At 29.3% G+C, this 20,348-nt stretch overlaps 3 protein-coding genes and 1 long non-coding RNA gene across 5 annotated transcripts in view; 2 read left to right on the top strand and 2 right to left on the bottom strand.

Annotated features, from left to right (window-relative positions):
• Positions 1 to 7,899, bottom strand: part of LOC130440492 (G-protein coupled receptor Mth2-like) — a 62,887-nt gene extending 54,988 nt beyond the window's left edge. Inside the window, exons 1-2 of one of the 2 annotated variants that reach the window (XM_056773677.1) lie at positions 7,789 to 7,899; positions 6,546 to 7,234 (exon numbers count right to left, since the gene is read on the bottom strand). In XM_056773677.1, coding sequence (XP_056629655.1) covers positions 6,546 to 7,047 — 502 coding nt within the window. In that variant the 5' untranslated portion in view covers positions 7,048 to 7,234; positions 7,789 to 7,899. Of the gene's footprint in view, positions 1 to 1,313; positions 2,165 to 6,545; positions 7,235 to 7,788 lie in introns of those variants that run through there. The other variant, XM_056773678.1, reaches the window with a different exon arrangement.
• Positions 4,084 to 4,631, top strand: LOC130440494 (uncharacterized). The gene is made up of 3 exons (XR_008909545.1): positions 4,084 to 4,173; positions 4,307 to 4,418; positions 4,524 to 4,631. It is a non-coding gene; the product is annotated as an uncharacterized LOC130440494 (long non-coding RNA).
• Positions 7,900 to 12,725: 4,826 nt separating the features above from the next.
• On the bottom strand, positions 12,726 to 18,310 carry LOC130440495 (DEAD box protein 52 homolog). The gene is made up of 10 exons (XM_056773682.1): positions 18,153 to 18,310; positions 17,920 to 18,093; positions 17,694 to 17,867; positions 17,348 to 17,603; positions 17,220 to 17,292; positions 16,502 to 16,705; positions 14,471 to 14,684; positions 13,458 to 13,684; positions 13,225 to 13,386; positions 12,726 to 12,911 (listed from the first exon to the last, which is right to left on the bottom strand). The coding sequence occupies exons 1-10, from the start codon at positions 18,216 to 18,218 to the stop codon at positions 12,797 to 12,799; spliced, it is 1,665 nt and encodes a 554-aa protein (XP_056629660.1). The 5' UTR covers positions 18,219 to 18,310; the 3' UTR covers positions 12,726 to 12,796.
• Positions 18,311 to 18,360: 50 nt separating this feature from the next.
• Positions 18,361 to 20,042, top strand: LOC130440497 (snurportin-1). The gene has a single exon (XM_056773684.1). The coding sequence runs from the start codon at positions 18,724 to 18,726 to the stop codon at positions 19,915 to 19,917; it is 1,194 nt and encodes a 397-aa protein (XP_056629662.1). The 5' UTR covers positions 18,361 to 18,723; the 3' UTR covers positions 19,918 to 20,042.
• Positions 20,043 to 20,348: the final 306 nt, after the last annotated feature.

The following is a 20,348-nucleotide window of genomic DNA, read 5'->3' on the forward strand; positions in this document are numbered from 1 at the left end:
GCAATCATTATAGCCATTAAATAAGACAGTAAATCTGAAATATAATTTTCACAACTTTTTGAATCCTTATATCTCAAAAACGGTGGCTCGTAGGAAAAAAAGTATTCATACGTTTTTTGTAGATAATTTGATGATCTACAATTTTTGTCTGAGGTATTTTTATGATAAAACTCACCGTTTTGCTGAAAATTGCGAAAAACTCATTTTCTTGACCTTTGAACTAGAATAAAACTATTTGCATACACGGAAATGACGGGAAACAATCAAATTTTATTTTCAATTGTATTTTAAACAATTTTACTGATTTTCAGCTTGATGGGAATTTATACAGCTTCACTCTTATTTTTTGGTCTAATTTGACCGGACTATACTTGTATTAGCTTTTTCGTTCTTATGAATGTAAATCATTTCTAAAAATTCTCTTTTTTTGTACATTAGATTCCTTTACAAGAATTTTTGATTCTCTATAATTGAATCACTAAAAAAATATGCAAAATTTGTTGCTATTTAGTTGCCGAATCGATTTTTAAATGTAATCCTTTTGAAATAATTTTTAAACGGCTCTACTGATCGATTTCAAAAATTTATCAGCTCTTAACCTCAAAAAACCACGTCGAATGCCGCCAAGCAGGTCAAAATCGATTAATTCATTCGAGAGATATCGTGAACGAAAGAAAATCGAAAAAAGGTTTTTTTCTATATAACTTTGACATTTCTTTTCGGATCGTTTTTGATGAAATAGAATTATTAGAGCGCAAAAAACACGGAAAACAAATATATTTTATTCCAAAATTTTTGTTGGCACCATCCTCGTAACTTGAAAAAATATTTCAACTCCCTGCTAAAAGAATTTACACGATTTCGATTGAAATATTTATTTCCTCGTTGTTATGAGAAGGGGATGTTTTTACCCCTAAGTATCAGGAACGAAGCATCGTGCATATAAAACTTTTAATGAAGGTTAATTCCAATTTTTCATACAAATTGATTTTTGTTCGAAAAAATTGTGACGCCATTTTTTACTTTTGGTGACTGGACTATAAACAAACTATGCAAACAAAGTTTGGATATTAAATATAGAATATTTTAGTATTTCTGTAGGCATTGAAAACTACTACTGATGTAAATTTTTTGTAAAATTTGTTCTATTATCAGAATAAACAGATATACACGTATTTGAAGATTATAGAATAGTAGAATTATAAAGAGAGGTTATGTTGCATAATACCTTATCTATTTTCTTCCTCCAGTTGCAGTATACACCCTAAGTATCATACATTAAAGTTAAATAAAATTCATTATTTTTCACTTACCATTAACTTTAACATAATACTTTGTTTTAACAACTACATCAGGTTCACATAATAAAGCGGAAGTCGATCCATTAAAATCATCGATACAGTAATTTTGAATATCGTAAAGATGTTGATAATTTTCTTCAGTATAAAAAAGAGATCCGTTAGTTTGCACGTAAATATTTCCCAAACTCCTTGCAGCAATAAACCCCGCCGGACACTTGTATCCGTACACCATGTGAAAATCCCGTAAGTGCACGCTGTCATTCTTCACAGTTATATCATAAAAAGAAATATTCAATCGATTGTTACGAGTTAATTCGCACTTGTGAAACATACTTTCATTCTCGTTACAACACTTTCGAATACACATTTTAATGTTACAAACACAACTCAAAGTTTCGTTCTCAATTTTTAGATAATTTTCGTCTTCGTACCGAACCCCATCCATCGTAATACCGTCTTCGACTCCTTTCGTAATATTCACGGATAAATTATTCAAGCACATTGTGATATTTGCAATGACAAAAAATCCATCAAAAATAACTGAAAATATTAATATTAACAGTATTGACTGCATATCGTCGCTGTCACTCAACAAAATTCTGGAAGTAATTAAACTAAAGAAACGAATTAATCACGAACAGCTTCCTGCTAGATATATTATTGAAGTACAAGCGGGAAATATCCTCTTGTTAATTGGATTATAACTGCGGTTTACGATTCTTCCATTTCACGCAATCATCACGGGTTTTCTAAACGAGATGATTCATTATGTAAGTAAAATTTACAAATTTGACTGTTATCGTATCCGAAGGAATTCGAAATCATTCTTGAGATCCGCGTCTGAGATCGAAACAACGAAGACTGGCTGTATACCAACGTCAAAAGTTTGAATAAATGGTATACAGGGTGAAACAATATGTATTTTGTTTATTTCTTTCAACTTTTTATCTCTTAGACCTTTTTATATGTTGATCATGATTATTATGATGTAGATAGTTATTTATTATACAAAGAAAAAAGTACTAGATTTTAGTTTGAGGTTAGGATAACTTGGAAACAACATATTTTAGAAATAATACTGGGTGTATACCAACGTCAAGAGTACGAATAATTGATATACAGGGTAAAACAAAATACATTTTATTTATTTCCTTCAAATTGTTATCTCTTAAACTTTTTATATGATTAAAATGATTGTTATGATGTGGAAAGTTATTTATTATACAATGAAAAAAGTACCAGATTTTAGTTTGAGGTTAGGATAAGTTGGAAACAACATATTTTAAAAATAATAAATAATACTGGATGTATACCAACGTCAAGAGTACGAATAATTGATATACAGGGTAAAACAAACTACATTTTATTTATTTCCTTCAAATTGTTATCTCTTAAACTTTTTATATGATTATCATGATTGTTATGATGTGGAAAGTTATTTATTATACAATGAAAAAAGTACCAGATTTTAGTTTGAGGTTAGGATAAGTTGGAAACAACATATTTTAAAAATAATAAATAATACTGGATGTATACCAACGTCAAGAGTACGAATAATTGATATACAGAGTAAAACAAAATACATTTTATTTATTTCTTTGAATTTGTTATCTCTTAAACTTTTTATATGATTATCATGATTGTTATGATGTGGAAAGTTATTTATTATACAATGAAAAAAGTACCAGATTTTAGTTTGAGGTTAGGATAAGTTGGAAACAACATATTTTAAAAATAATAAATAATACTGGATGTATACCAACGTCATGAGTACGAATAATTGATATACAGGGTAAAACAAAATACATTTTATTTATTTCTTTCAACTTTTTATCTCTTAGACCTTTTTATATCATTATCATGATTGTTATGATGTGGAAAGTTATTTATTATACAATGAAAAAAGTACCAGATTTTAGTTTGAGGTTAGGATAAGTTGGAAACAACATATTTTAAAAATAATAAATAATACTGGATGTATACCAACATCAAGAGTACGAATAATTGATATACAGGGTAAAACAAAATACATTTTATTTATTTCTTTGAATTTGTTATCTCTTAAACTTTTTATATGATTATCATGATTGTTATGATGTGGAAAGTTATTTATTATACAATGAAAAAAGTACCAGATTTTAGTTTGAGGTTAGGATAAGTTGGAAACAACATATTTTAGAAATAATACTGGGTGTATACCAACGTCAAGAGTACGAATAATTGATATACAGGGTAAAACAAACTACATTTTATTTATTTCCTTCAAATTGTTATCTCTTAAACTTTTTATATGATTATCATGATTGTTATGATGTGGAAAGTTATTTATTATACAATGAAAAAAGTACTAGATTTTAGTTTGAGGTTAGGATAAGTTGGAAACAACATATTTTAAAAATAATAAATAATACTGGATGTATACCAACGTCAAGAGTACGAATAATTGATATACAGGGTAAAACAAAATACATTTTATTTATTTCTTTGAATTTGTTATCTCTTAAACTTTTTATATGATTATCATGATTGTTATGATGTGGAAAGTTATTTATTATACAATGAAAAAAGTACTAGATTTTAGTTTGAGGTTAGGATAACTTGAAAGCAACATATCTTAGAAATAAAAGGCATATGTTATAAACATTATTTTCTAAACACCGGGTATATCAGTGAATTGAACATGCAAAAATAATTCCCCGTTTATAAATCGAATGTTTTCTATTTTTAGATTATCTGTTTGAAAGTATCAAAAAAATGTTGTTAACCATTTCAATTAAAAGACCTTGACAGAGACGGAGATGTCTAATAGTGTAAAGTAAAGGAAAAAACTGTGAAGGTATTACGAGGTACTGATATTTGAATTAAAAATTGTGTAAGTATATATTTGGAAATTAGTATTTTGTCTAATTTCTCTATCAAATAATATGACAGTTTAAGTTACAACCTGACCTAAGAGAGAGATTCGTTAGAAAAAGTTATTGGTAGATAAAGAAAATTTGTTACAGGAAACGGTTTTATTGAAATTGGCCCTGATATAGGAGCTACTCCTCTGCAGGGCTGTGAAATTTGTCTGGGGTTGTGTTTGATGTCCTGGCTGGAAAGAGAACGAGAACTCTAGTAAGTAAAAACAGTCTTTCTCGGTTTGCAAGTGTGTGGGTGTGTGTTGAGAGGTTTCATCTGATGGTTATGGTAGAGGTGTTTGTGATAAGATATCAATTCAAGTTCTGTTGAGGCAGAATGGGCTCCTGTCCAAGTGGAAAGTGGAGTAGCCAGTGAATTTTGGAGGGGTGTCTGTGATGACGATTTCTGACTAAACCTTGGCAATTAACGGTTCCCATTGTGAAGTCTACAGAACTTTAAAATTCAATGGGAAGTACTAGGCCTTTGGTATGTCCATCTTCTTCGAGCAACTCGGGTGAAAGTCGCCGCAATTTTTGCAGGTTATGAAAATTAGTTATGTAAAACTTTACGTAACTGTTTAAATTTTAATTTGTTATTTAACTGTAAAAACTGACAATTATTTCCTCATAATCCTATTGGCGATAATGTTGGATCAGGTTTACATACGGTTAGATTAAAATTCAACCTATTTTTGAAAGATATAATGAAAAAAACACAGGATTTAAATAATCGAATAGAAGTCCTTGAACTATCTTTTATCTTCGATGGTTTCGGAAATCCTTTTGATAAAGTTTACCAATGAATCATGGGTGTATTTCCAAGTACCGATTAATCATACAAAACATTTTTAGGTTACTATACAAAACAATAATTTTTCACCTTTACTCTATCGAAGATTATAATTTAATATTTTGATTACTTTTAATAAGTTTGTTTACTTTAGTTATTTACAATTTAATTTCATGACATTAGTCAATTCAGAAATCAAAGGAAACGATGGTTTTTCTGTGCCAAAACAACATAACCTCACTAATTTACCTCGGGTCCATCCAATTGAAGATTTTCACTGTTATCTCGGAAAATTTGTGATGGAGGGAAACGAGAAATAGTTATAGAGTAGAATTTTATCAAAAATACGCGGAATAGATTTTCAAATCGTTGAAGAAAGTTATTAAGTTTGTTAATTACCAAGTCGTTGTACAAAGCTCGGCTTAAGTCTACCTAACTACACTAGGGATGGGCAATTATCAAAAAATCGAAAATAATCGATTAATCGAAAAGAATCGATTTTCGATTATTCCAAAATCGGAAAAAAAGCTTCAAAAGATCGATTGTTGAAGATATTTGGAAGTAAGATTCTGATATTGAATTATGTTGAAATAATTATTCAGATTAAATTTTTTAATCGTTAAATTGATTATTTTCGATCAATCGAATATTTTCGATTAATCGATATTTTTCGATTAGTCGATAAATCGATTACCGATTATTTTTTAAAATATATATCGATTAATCGATTATTTTTCTATTAATCAATTACCGATTATTTTTAAAAGTATATATAGATTAATCGATTATTTTTGGATAAATCGATTACCGATTATTTTTAAAAATATATATCGATTAATCGATTATTTTTCGATTAATCGATTACCGATTATTTTTAAAAGTATATAGATTAATCGATTATTTTTCGATTACCGATTATTTTTAAAAATATATGTCGATTAATCGATTATTTTTCGATTAATCGATTATCGATTATTTTTAAAAATATATGTCGATTAATCGAGTTATCGATTAATCGATTATTTTTCGATTAATCGATTATTTTTCGATTAATCGATTATTTTTCGATTAATCGATTATTTTTCGATTAATCGATTACCGATTATTTTTAAAAATATAAATCGATTAATCGATTATTTTTCGATTAATCGATTACCGATTATTTTTAAAAATATATATCGATTACCGATTATTTTTAAAAATATATATCGATTAATCGATTATTTTTCGATTAATCGATTACCGATTATTTTTAAAAGTATATATCGATTAATCGATAACCCGATTAATCGATTATTTTGCCCACCCCTAATCTACACTACACCTGTCAAAGGCTCGTTCTGAAAACGCGTCTTATCGACGAACAAGTGTTATAAAGACCCACACAACTATCCATGCTTCGTTTCAATATTTTTCGACAGCTTTACAAGACTTATGAGCGTGTCCTGACTCATACCGACCTCTGGATATGGCAAATGAGAAAATTTTCAACGAAAATACTCATTACAACAATATTCTTTACCAAAAATGTTAGAATAAACATTAGTTACTTACCTAAAGAATTCGTTTGACGAGAAACGGTATCTTCTAAATTATCCGCATCGTAACAAACTATAACTGCAAACTCCGTTTTACCTTTTCTCTCGATGTTATCCAAACAGTAATGGCTATAAGAAATTCGAGGAAAACTTTCATCGAATGGCTTCAAGATAGTTCCATTTTTTTGAATATAATACGTGTCTTCCTCAAACTCGGCTTCTAACCTCAAATTCTGCTCGGGAGTACAGTCTCGATTATGTATAACGTTAAATTCCACAGTATCGTTGACTTGTTCTTGTACATCGTATACTTGAAACTCGAGCTTAGAAGTTGGCGCGTACGTGCAATTTTGCTTTTTCAAAATATAATTTTCAGGACAACACTTTTTGATACACGGTGTTCTTATCGAACAAACCTTCGGATTATCTTCTGTATCGTGGTGCAATATAAGTTCTCCAGAGACTGTTAAATAGCACGTTATGAATAAAAAAATAGTCAACATCGTTTTAGCGAACATTGCGACGTATTTTTCTAAAACAATTATTGTAGTTTCAATCTCAGGTCGATACGTGAACTGGCGATTAACAGGATGTGATAGATTTCCTTGTAGATAAAGTGATTTGTACTTATTTATGTTTAAGTACGTGGGCGATGTCCCGTATAATAAGAATATTTGGTTAATTCTGATTACAAAGAAAGCTTATCTAGAAAAAAAAACAATAGAAATATTCGTTAATTGAGCAAGGTAGTTTGTTAAGTTTTGTTAGTCTAGTCATTTAAAATTTTTCAACACTGCATATTCAAAGACGGACGGAAGACTGAACTGGACTATCATATGATATCTCGTCCGACAGGAACGCCATTCTGGTCAAATTTTGATACTGATATTTGACCGAAAATTAATCTGAATACAACATATAAAAATATTTTCTGAAAGGTTTAAACCTCATAAGAAAACTTTTTAATCGATACTTGAAATTTTTAAAAAGATTTCATGTTCTTAAATTTTGCGTGTGTTTGAGATATTCCAGTTTTGTTGGGAATGGAAATAAATCTATTAATGTCAAATCTTGGGATGTGAGTGACCAACTACATGAACCTCCCCTTCCTAACCTCAAAATTGGAATAGTCTGTGAATCTTAACAAGTTTTATCATCTTTAGGTTAAAGTTCAAAACTTTTTAGACAGCTATAACTTTTATAAACATTTTGACACATGAAACGTCAATAAATACAAGATATTAATGCATTATACTTACTTTATCTTTACTAATTTTTTTGTAAAAAACTCTATTAATAAATAAAAATTGTTAAATACTGAATATTATGTTTATCTAATGATTAACACCTAGAAAATTTGTTACATAACTGATATTACGCCCTATTTTCATAACAAAGTTGACATAATTAGTTAAATGGAGAAGGTGGTGAATATAAAATTATCAAATTGTTCTACACACGCAAATAATTAACGTTAATTAATAAATGCGATCCTGATGTCACCACAACAACCAATAAATAAATTAGACTCTTCTTTATATATTCGATATTGAGTTCATGAAATCTCAAAAAAGAGATTCAAAATAAATTATTCTATATATATATTCAAATAAACGATAATTCTTAACATAAATATCTGTAAACTAATATAAACATAACATGGATGTTATATAAATAACTATTTAATGTACAACTATACATCCGGAGCTCTTTACCGATTGCAGTCGTATATACGAAGGTTGTTACTTATGTTTTAAGATATGGCAACACTGATGTGACATTGACACATAACGTGTTGTCATACAGGGCACTCGTTAGAACATTTCGCTGTCTAAAAGATCGCGTTGGATACCGTATAATTCGACAATCGCTCAAAAATTAATCGATGTCGTGAGGTGCAGTGTATTGATCCTAATTGAGAATAAACAATAAAGCCATGTCCAATTGTTTTTATTTGTTTTTCTCAAAACTTGAATAGCAACTCTCGGACAGTATTATTTATAAGTTTAAACGCAGATTGCGACCATGAGAATCTATCTCATTGTTTGATGGGGTATGGGATATTAAGTACTTTTGAAGCAGGTTATATATCATAAAAATTTATGTAAGTCATCAATCGATTAGTTATTAGTATTATTTTATGTTGAATCCTCTAATTTGAATTTGTTGATTCGATAAATTCAGTAGATTAGCTAATATAGTGACATACGTTCTCTAACATTAACAGATTTATTTTGGCGTGTCAAATCCTTTCTTTACTTCTTATAAATGTGGTAAAAAAAGGTTTTATACAGTTTTTACATGTATAGGATCTCATTTATTTGTTAACTGATTATAGTTTTTGTTTAGAATATATTATTCTTTTTTATATTATATTCTAAGGACCAAGTTGGATTTGTATAACATTCTGTTTTTATATAGTGTGACATGAAGAAAATCACATTGTAATAACTGAATATGTGACTTATATTTTCAATTTTTTGGTGTTATCTGTATGTATTTAATTATATATTTTCAAAAGCTTACCTTCATTATAATGATCTAAAATAATAATACACATTTATAAAAGAGTTTTATATAAAGAAACTTTCATAACAAAATTAATTTATATGTGTTCCTTAATGTATAAGACAACAAGCAAAACAAAATCTTTGTGATTACACTCGGAAGGCAATTTCTCAAAACTCGTTTCAGGGCTTCTAAAGGTGATTAACCTCTACGAAATAAAATAAAAGTGAAAACAATCTTTAAAGAGTTTTATTATGATTAACTATGATATAACTATGATTTCAATGAGTTAACGATATTTGAAGTATTTCAATCTGTTCTTTATTTACTTTTAGTGGAATAAAATCTAACACACTGTATATTTAGGGCCGGTCGAGGATGATGTTTGCTGTTTTTTACGTATATTTACCCTATTCATAAATTTGCCGTTGCTGCACTTAACCTAAAAAATTTGTTATTCTTTTTGACGTGTGTACTGCTTTTTGTTTTTGTTTGTGTATTTGGGTATTTGTGGACGATATTATGGGATTTATTGGGAGCATTAGGCAAAATCACGTGACAAACGAAATCGGATGTGACTGGCTCTTTTCTATTGTTACCAAAGCCGTTACGAACGGCCGACGAGAAAAGATAGAATTCGTTCATGTTGAAAGTCACCAACGGCGACGTAAAACGGCAACCACGAATGGTCTTATGCATTTCAATGTTTTTTTATTTTGACAGCAAACGTCAACGTCAACCGGAAAGTCAAGTTCACTTACGAGTACCTAATAAATTGTCAAAATACATTTGAATAAAACATATGTCCAGTAGTTTTATTAGTTCTTTTATTAAATCAGTTATACTTATAGTTATAGTAAACAATGTAAGATCGACTTGAAATTACAAAATACTGCATAAACTATCAAACTTGATGTTCAGAAAAAAATATTGATGTTATATTTCGATTATTTCGTCGCTTCAATTTTGAGACAAACTATTTCAAGAAAAAGTGTTTTATTTCTATATTTTGTTAATTTGTACAAATACTAATTAATTACCTGTTGCAAATTAACTTTTCTAATTATGTAAATTGTGGTAACAATTTTTTTAAACTCTCCCGCACACACCTAACTGGCAACTAGCAAACTGTTAATTAAAATTAGAAAGCATATTGGGATGTTTTTTTTTTATTACAGATCAATTGAAGAGAAATATAATCAATTTGTTAGACCTTATCCACTGGATAGGTTCCAAAATAAAAAAAGACAATCTAATTCCCTTGGAGAAAGCTGTTTATAGAAATGTTCTAATGGATTTTACAACAATTATATAAACATATTATAAATAGATGTATTATGTATAAGCCGATACTACAGAATAATTTGTATTTATAATACGTTTAAATGAAAATCTGCATTTGTATAAACAATTGTTAAAAAGACATAAAAAGTTTTATTGGTGATAATATTTATATTTCTTATCCCATTTACTCAAATGTTTTTTTCACTATTTCTTAACCAGTACACATTTCTAATAATGTTTTATTATTACGAGGGCTATCCAAAGAGTAATAACCTACGACATCGAGTATAATTAGCAAATACCTTTACGATAGCTTGCGCATCATGCATATCGTAATCTGTATACAATAGAATGAACAACCTGACATGTCTACATAGAAGATATTGAACTTTAATCTCATTATAATATTGGAACACAAATTATTATTTTGTCTATGGGTGTATCCTTTTCTTCATTAACACGTCATGAGTCATTCTATATGCATAAATCATTATTTGACAAGAAGAAATGTCACTCATTCATTTGACATACTTGGAAATTTCGAATTATTCCGTTGATAATAGATTGTTTATTAGATATAATTGAAATTATTGAACAAAAATATTTGATTAACTGTAAACTATTTTAACAACTAAAGCACAAGCTACCTATTTTATATACGTGATTTGAAACGTCGGCCATATTGTGGTGGGGGACAAACTAAATCTTTATTTTATTTGTATATAGATCGATTTGATTTGATTGAAATGAATATCTTTGGCAAAAAAAACGAAAATGAGACATCAAAATAACCATAATTTCAATATTCGAGATTTAAAATTTCGAGTTGTTGGATCGCCGATTGCTAATTCCGAATGTGTTTTGAATACGTCCAAAGTATCCTCGGGTCTGGATAAGAATATTTAAGCTACTTTCTACTCTCCTAGCTGGTTTTGCCTCTAAATTATAATGTTAGATGTCTGATTACTTTGAATTACATTACAGTGTAATTGTGAGTGTTGGAGTAGTGCTAGTTAAACAGTGTGTTCATCAGGGATTATCTGAAACATTTTCCAGATGCTTTTTTAGACGTAATATCTGTTAGTATCTATGCTGGGTTTCTTAAACATGAAATTAAATCTTTAGCATCTAAAATCATCTAGAATATTTCAATTTTGTGATCTTGAGGTTCATATCTTACAATTACAGTTGGGGAATTTTTTTATTTTAAGTTGTCAATTTTCTGTCATACTATTCATTGTTACCAATATATTATAGACCATTAACCACAGAACATAGGGTATGTTCTGTGCCATTAACTCATTCTAGTGGCTTACGAATCTTTAGGGAGCAATCTTCTTTTTTTTATTACAAAATTCGTATCAACCGTATACTGGTTATAAGTGATTCAATTTTTTTAACTGTACAAGTTAAGTGATATTATTTTATCAACCGATATTTGTTAAATTAAGTTTATGATGGAGAACCGACTGAGTTAATTTTTGAGGTTAGTGATATTGTATAGAGATATTGTTCGTGATCTTTCTACATTGAAAGATTAACACTCTGCAATTATGTGTTTAATAGTCAATGTGCAGTTGCAACATTTAAGTCTCCGCGATCTTTCGTTAGCACTGACGGTTTCACGGAGATTGTATGGACGTTGACCATTTGTTCTCCCATTCATTGATCACTTTACGTTTTAGGGTTGATTTAATATCGACCCTTGTTAAAAAGTTCATGCACTGTCACTATTTACAGCTTTCTTAACGATCAGGTCTGCCTCTTGGTCCCCTTTTATTTCAGTATGTGAGAGAATCCACAAAAGCCAATTTTTTTGTTGTTGTCTTGTATATATTGCAGTTGCTGCTCGATTTTGATTGCCAAGGAATTTGTGGTGAAGTTAACTAAAGGAATCTGTGAGTATCAGGTGTTTAGGTTCATAAAATTCAGCAGTAAAAGTGGATGGGCTTGGAGGAGCTCTTAGCATGTATTTGGAGGTTGGTGTAATGATAATGATACCAATACCGTCTTGAAATTTTGATGAATCTGTGTAAGTACATACAAAATTTTTGTATTCATCGAGTATATTACTAAAGAATCTTTTCATTAGCTTATGTTTGGTGTGATATTTATCAAATGAGGTGAGCTGGGTAATGAATTTGATTCTTTTTATTGTCCTTTGTGGAGAATGAGAAAATTCGATAGTAAGGCATTCAGGAAGGAAGAAATTTAATTCGCTTCTCTTTTTTCTATTATGAATAATTTAATAATATAATCATTTATTTTAACCAGTGTTTCTTTAAAACTCAGCTAAATCATTTTAATTTGAAAAAAATTCAATTCCAGAGGACTCACTACTATGTCCAAAATACTTTGCGGAGGGTATAGTTCGTCATTTAGGAAATAAAAGGTTCCAATAAAAAACTTATTTTAAGAAAAAAAATTTATTACATAAGTTATATATGTAAGTAACATAATGTTTAAGTAATTTTATTAATCATCTTCAGGTTTGCTTGAAGTTTTTCGCTTCGTCTTCGGCTTCTTTTTGTCTTTCATCAATTTAGACTTCTTTTCATTTATTCTCTTATACATTTCCCTCAACTTCTGCCTAAACATAAAAAAGTGAAAATGATGATAAATAGCTGACAATGTTATCTATATGAAAGAAGGGTGACCAAAAACTACATTTCTAAAGAAAAGTACTCAAGCAAAAAGGTTTAGGTACCCCGAAGGTTGAAAAGAGGTGCAAACAACCTCCAAACGAGTATCCATCTTTACGAGGACTCTATAGAGGTAAAGCTATGAGATATAGAGCAAAAACAACTTCCAAAACAATCTTGAATTGCTTAATGCAAAGAAAAAAATCTTATTTAAAATTAAATTAAATAATTGTTATATTTATAAAAAAATGTAGTACTAACCTCTTTCCTCCCTTAATTCTATCATACAAGGGTTTAGTTATAATTTCATCTCTTTCTGGAGCACTAACTTCGAGTTGTTTCCTTTTCGATTTCGGTAATTTCTTCATTGTTAACATATAAGATGGAACATCGCATCCGGATTCTTTTAGTACATGTGCTATACTGTAATAAACAAAAATACATCAAATTAATAATTAAAAGAATGTTTAGTGTATTTGAATAAAAATTTCTACCTTCTCAAGTTAACTGTATCTTCTGTAGTAAAAAATGTGATAGCTTTTCCTTTTCTCCCGGCACGTCCTGCTCTTCCTATTCTATGGACATAAGAAATTGAGGAAGGTGGAAAATCGTAATTAACAACCAAATTAACACCTTTGAAATCCACACCACGTGCCATTAGTTCTGTACATATTAATACCCATATTCTACCTTCTCGAAAACTACGAACAGTATTGTCTCTCTAAAATAAAAATAATTTTCTACAAAAATAAGGAACAAAAAACAGAGAAGTAGAAGAGAATGAAATATCAATATAAAATGAATAAATATGAAAAGTATACTGAAAAAATGTGTGGATGGAAAAATTAAATAATAAATAAAACAATACGGGGACATATAGATGTAAAAATGAAGATATATCGTAATAGAAAGACCAACTGATATACGCAGCAGAAAATTAGACACAAAGAAAGGAAAATCCAATGGAAATGAAAGAAAATTAATGAAAACAATTAATAGACAAATTCTTCAGACTAGTAACGAAATAAGAATCAATAATAGATTGGTGAGGAACATACATGAAGGCTAGAAATACCATATAACACAAATTGAAGAAACTAAGGACGTAAAGAGAGAAAATTCGGAGTGTCATTGTCTATTGTACCACCTTTTTTTGCTACGGGATTGGGGATCCTCTATATTTAGAGCTAATCTATTAAATCTACTTGGGATGATTCTATACAGCAAATATCTTCTATTTCATTAGCTCCCAAGTATAATGTTTCTCCAATCCAGTATGTTCCGGAACCAATTGGAAGATAATAAAGATGATGAAACAGAATATCAATGATATATGGTATAAAATGAAGAAGGGGATGATAATAAAAATAAAAAAAATACTGACATAATAGAGAAAGAGAATATAAGGACAAAATTTTATAAATAGTTATGGTAATCTAATATATATTTCTTCTTCTACACTGTTAATAGTCTATACTGTTTCCTTTAATGACTATTTCAATATTACCTGTAACTGAGTCCTATCTGAATGTATGGCGTCAACATTTATTCCATCATAAATAAGTTCATTGAATAATTGTTGCGCCCTTTCTTTACTTTGTACGAATACTAAAACCGGAGGGCATATTCCTTTCTTAACTAAATCTCTAAAAGCCAACAATTTTCCTTGTTCGTTACCCACAAATAGAAGTTCTTGATCTACTAAATCTGTTGCTGCATTTCTGAAAGAAATGCGTTGTTAAATATCATACAATTAGGAGTGAGATCAGAAGATAGTTCAGAGCTTACATTGTACATCTAAACATTCTTTAGGAACCCTTGTAACTACAGAAATCAATTAGGTCAGGAAGTATTGTTTCTATCAGTTACTAAATAGGTTTGTTCAACAGATGAAAAGGATATTAGTCCTTTAACTTTCAGTTGTTATCTGTTTTTTGAGGTTATATATTTAGAACCCTACTGTATTTGATATAATTGAAAATAATGACATCCTGTATAAATAGGGTGTTTTTATCGTTGTAGAAATTTATAGTTTTTTGGGAACCCTCAATCTTTGAAAACAATGTATCGGTTGTTGAAATATATGTTAGGCAGTGTAATTGTAATTATTCGTATTACCTAAACAATGTTTTTAAAATTATTGAGAACAAAATAACGTTTCTCTATTTAATTAAAATTTTTTTGATACCCCTCACCTTTAAATTTGAATTATATACTGCAAATTTCATTCTAAAATATTTTAAGGCTTTTTTTACATATATTCTTCACCATAAAATTAACTTTTGCATAAGTAGTCTATCGTATACCTTTTTGTACAAAAATAAATACCTACAACTAGAGTTGCCAACTATAACAGTTTTTTACTAAATCATACTTTTTATTGTTGAACAAAAAGTTTACAGTATACAAAATACTGTTTTTAGAACTCAAAATGTAAACACATTATTATGTGTCATACTTTGACGCACACACAAATTTGTTTTTATTTAGTCGGAGGGCGTTCAGTGCAGCGCAGCAACAAACAAATCACACTGAGATTCCGAACGAATCTGTCAATGTCAAATATTCAAGACAGTCACTTATTGACAGACATGCGAGTGCGCTCTCAAAACATAACCTTTTTTCGCTTGGAACTTATTCTTCTTTTACAACTTTAATAAAATTAAAATAATTAGGGATGGGATGAGTATAACAGTGTTAAATTTAGTGTATGAAAGATGGAAAGTGATAACGAACTACTTTCTTCTACAACGCTAAGAAAGAAAGCTGAAATATAGAAGATGCAACAAAAATATAAACAGGAAGTTTTTATTAGAACTATTAATAACTTGTTATTTATAAGAGTAATTTGTATTTAGAGAAATGGTTTAATTTTAATCCGACTAACTGGTTTTCTTTAATTAGCTGTTTGTCATTGAAGTCTTGGTCACATTTGATCATTGTGAGAAAATTATAGATAATCTAAATTTGTATAAATTCAATATTGATGTGGGTGATTTATATTCAGAATTAACAAATTTCAAAGTGATTAAAAAAATATAAGACGACAAAGACTTCTTTGAAACTAGCCAAAAGTGGTACTATTAATCGGTAAACAATTCAGAAGAATTTAAAAACGTAACTAAAATTGATCCTGCCACCTCAGCATTTATTTACAGAGTTTTTTCAGCAACTAATGCCAAGTGGCGGCACTGATTTAATAAAAAATGAGCTGGTCATTTATTTTCATTTCAGTTATAATTGTAGTGAGGCGTATAAAGTTTTTAAAAAAGATTGTAAGTTAGTAAGTTGTGCGAGAAGAAATAAATAAATAAAATACTTGTTTATTTTTCTGAAATACTGTTTAATTTTCTAAACAGACCTGAATATACTATATTTCTTGTAAAAAAGGTTTACAACTCTTATATTAGATACTTTATTGATCCTAAATCATCATTAATACTCAAATTATTTGATTTAAATGAAAAATTCTCATTCATATTACATTTTAATCAATTAAAATGATCTAAAAGCAAAACATTAATCAAGAGATCCTTACCTGTGACCTATTGTAACTCTAACCAATCCTTTCATGTTATGAACACACCATTTGGCAACGGCGGGTGTATAAGTAGCACTGAACATGGCAATTTTTCTGTTTTGATTATCACACGCTTTCAAAATTTCATCTAATTGTTCTCTGAAACTCCTAACTCCTGTTTCAAATAGTTTATCAGCTTCATCAATAACCAACCATTCAATACTAGAAACCATTTTGAAAAATGTAGTTGAATTAAAAATGAAAGCAGATTTGGATAATAAAATGAGTTAATTCCCACTAAATACAATTTATTATAGGTTTTAGGGCACCAAATACACCACGACCCACAGGATCTATTGTGTCCTCAGTTTTTACAGCTGATCTTTTAATCCCACTCCTCTCAGTAAGTTTAGAGTAAGGGATAGTTCTAGCTGCCACCTCCTGTTCCACATGCTACCAGGTGTAGTGCTCTGGAGTTCCATAGTGTCCCGCACAAGAAGAGAACGTGGATAGAGACAACAGATTCTACATGCTGCATTTTTTGATAAGTGTAGCATCTTCAGATGTCAATTGAGGACTGTACAAGACTCTCATCATATTTATGGTCATTCCTAGCTAGATTGATATATTCATTTTGTAATAAATCTTCACTTGATGAGGCACTTGTCTTCTAATTTTTTCAATATTAAATCCTTAATAATTGGTAAAATATAAACCTAGTAATAAATATACTCACTTTTTTAAAGAAATTGCAGGAGGATCTTGTTTCAGTAAATAGCAAAGCCGATTAGGTGTAGTTACCAAAATATCTGCAATAAGATAACTAAAATATTTGCATTCCATGTGAATTTATTAAAAACATACCAAATTTTTGTGATCCATTGGGATTGTATTGAATCAACGCTTTTTTAATTTTACTGATAACATGTACTCGAAATCCTCTCCCTTCTGCAAGTCTGTGGCATTCCCTTTGAGTTTGCTGCGCTAATTCTCTTGTTGGACATAATATTAATGCTCTAAAGCCTTGCCGTTCAGGTCCTTTTAATGAATGTATTATAGGAACTAAAAATGCTGCTGTTTTACCAGATCCTGTTGGAGCACAAGCTAAAATTTGTCTTTCCTAACCAATAGACAAGTTTAGAGCCATAAATATTGTAAATTCACTCATAAAAATATTAGATGTAAATTTAAAATTAGTTATAATACATACTTTCAACATAAGTGGTACTGCTTGTTTTTGAATTGGTGTTGGTTCTTCAAATCCACATTTATTCAAATTTTTTATGATATCAGTACCAACTTCAAATTCTTCAAATGATTTATAAGGTTCCGGAACATGACGACCAACAACAGTAATATTATTAATGTTCCTATAATGGTTTACCTAAAAATAAAATTAACAAACACTCTTTTGGATTTTAAATGGTTCTTTCTACCTTTTCTTGTTCCAAAGTCTTCTGTTTATGTTCATCTGGTAAAACTTTACGTTTTTTCCTTTTTTTCTCTGTACTTAAACCACTCAGTAGTGTAATTGGAGAGCTGTTTTCTGTTTCTTCCTTTTTAATTTGTGGTTCTACTTTAATACTTTCTTGATTCGTTTTAGTTTCCACCTAAAATAAAATTTGTTCTCTACAAATATCCTATTTCATTATAAATTAGAATAACTTACTTTAACTGGTACTCTAGAAAATTTAGCACCTCTTGAAAGTTTTTTAAAAATATCGTATGCATCCATTTAAAAACCAAAAGATAAACACATTTACCAAACAATGTGATCTAACCTTACTTATGAAATGTGGATAAAATCACTGTACCAACTAAATACAATTATATTTTTCGTAAGTACCAACCCAAATATAGTAAATATATCTGTCAAAAAGGATGTGGCTACTGTACAACTTTTCTGAGTAAATAGTTTGATAGTGCATTTGAAAAATGTTAAAATACATTGGTGATAATAAATATTACAACAGTACTGACTAAATATAAGTAGAGAACTAGATATTTACTAACAGTAGGCAACCTATATTTTAAAAAATATAATTTGTACAAGTCTTCTATTTTTAACATATACTTGTCATATGAGTATTATCCACTACCAAAAATTCAAACCTCAAAAACGACTTTGATGGGAAATCGATGAATTTTGAAAGATCATTTGCAATTTCCACTAAATATTTGTTATGTGTATAATAATAGTTAGAGAAAAGAAAGTTTAGTTACGTATAAAAGTTAATTTAATGCCAATGGATAAGGCACCTGAAGCGGCAATAACCTCACATGCCCATTTATATAAATATAAAGAAAAACATCAATTATCACAACATGAAAGAAGGCAACAAATTCTTAATGAACAAAAATATAAAAGGCACATTGAAGCAGATAAAAACAGAGAATTATATGGTAAATATCTCGAAGAATTAGAGGAATCCGATGTTGAAGATCTCAAACAAGTGGATGAATGTGATATTGAAGATTTCAAACATACGGACGAGTCTGTACAACATTTGGAGAAATCTGAACAAGAAGAACCAGATGAATATGAAGAAATGGAATATGTGCAGTCTGAAGTACAATATCGTCGACCTGAATCTACTAAATTCAAATTGATGTTGACAGAATGGTTTATAGATATTCCAGATGATTTGGAAGAGAACTGGCTTTGTAAATTTGCTCCAGAAGGTTTTCGCGTATTGCTACTAGCATACAAGCGCCGAACACTTTTTTTCACTATCAAAAGTAGATATTTATTTAAATTAAAGACTCATTTTCCTGGAGGCGGTGGAATTAATGCAACAGGAGTTACAGTTTTAGATTGCATATTTAATAAGCGTAATAAAACTTTCTTTGTACTAGACTGTTTATATTGGTCGGCTATGTATACTTTGGACAGTGAAGCTAATTTTAGATTTTATTGGTTGAAAACGAAATTTTATGAAATGCCTGAACTATATAAATCCGTCAGTAAAAAATACACTTTCCATTTGATCGAAGCTATTCCTCTGGAAAGATCTTTACTACAAGAAAAAATTTTCCAAGTACTGAAATTAGAGGAAAAAGAAATATTATACGATGGAATAGTGTGTTATCACTCATGCGGATTCTATACTTTCAGTTATAGTCCTCTAGCAACCTGGCTTTACTGCTATATGTTGCCAGAGAAATTGGGAATAGATGTCCCAGAGGTTTATCTTGCGAAAAAGCCAAAAGGATATATAAATTTTCAACAGTACATTGAAAGCAAGATGTCAGCTAGGGAGAGGTATAATAAGAAGAAAAGTCATGTACGATTAAATAAAAATGGTGATTTAGATGTGAGCTCTGTTAATAATACAGAAAAGAGCAAAAATAATAGTTCAGAAGTGAACAAATATAATACAGAAATGGATAGTTATGCAATTAATACAAGTGATAATGACGTAATGGAATCATGATTTTCATAGTCAACATGTGGCCAACATTTTAAAATAATCGATTTTATTAACAGATGACAAAAAGTGATTTCGATTATATTATTTGAGTGTTTATTAAACTGAATAACATTTTTTTTAAATAATAATAGTTGTTTCAATTTGTAAATAAATAAAATATATGAACAAAAAGTATGAGGGATTCTGTAATGAAGTAAGCTGTTGGTAGATTATTGAATTAAATTGTTTACAAATAACTAAGACTAAGAAAGACAAAATTATAACGCTCCCCCCGTATATTAGGTTTCCCAATGAGCCTTACGTAATTTGTACACGTTCCCTTAAGATGATGATTTGTGTAATAGTTTTTATTTTTTTCTATGTATAGGGAAGTTTGAAACAGTCGTTTGTATTAATGTTTTAGTCAACACCACTTAAGCCTCTTATTACATAAT

Source organism: Diorhabda sublineata, chromosome 2, assembly GCF_026230105.1.
Source record: "Diorhabda sublineata isolate icDioSubl1.1 chromosome 2, icDioSubl1.1, whole genome shotgun sequence".
NCBI classification, from domain to species: Eukaryota; Metazoa; Arthropoda; class Insecta; order Coleoptera; family Chrysomelidae; genus Diorhabda; species Diorhabda sublineata.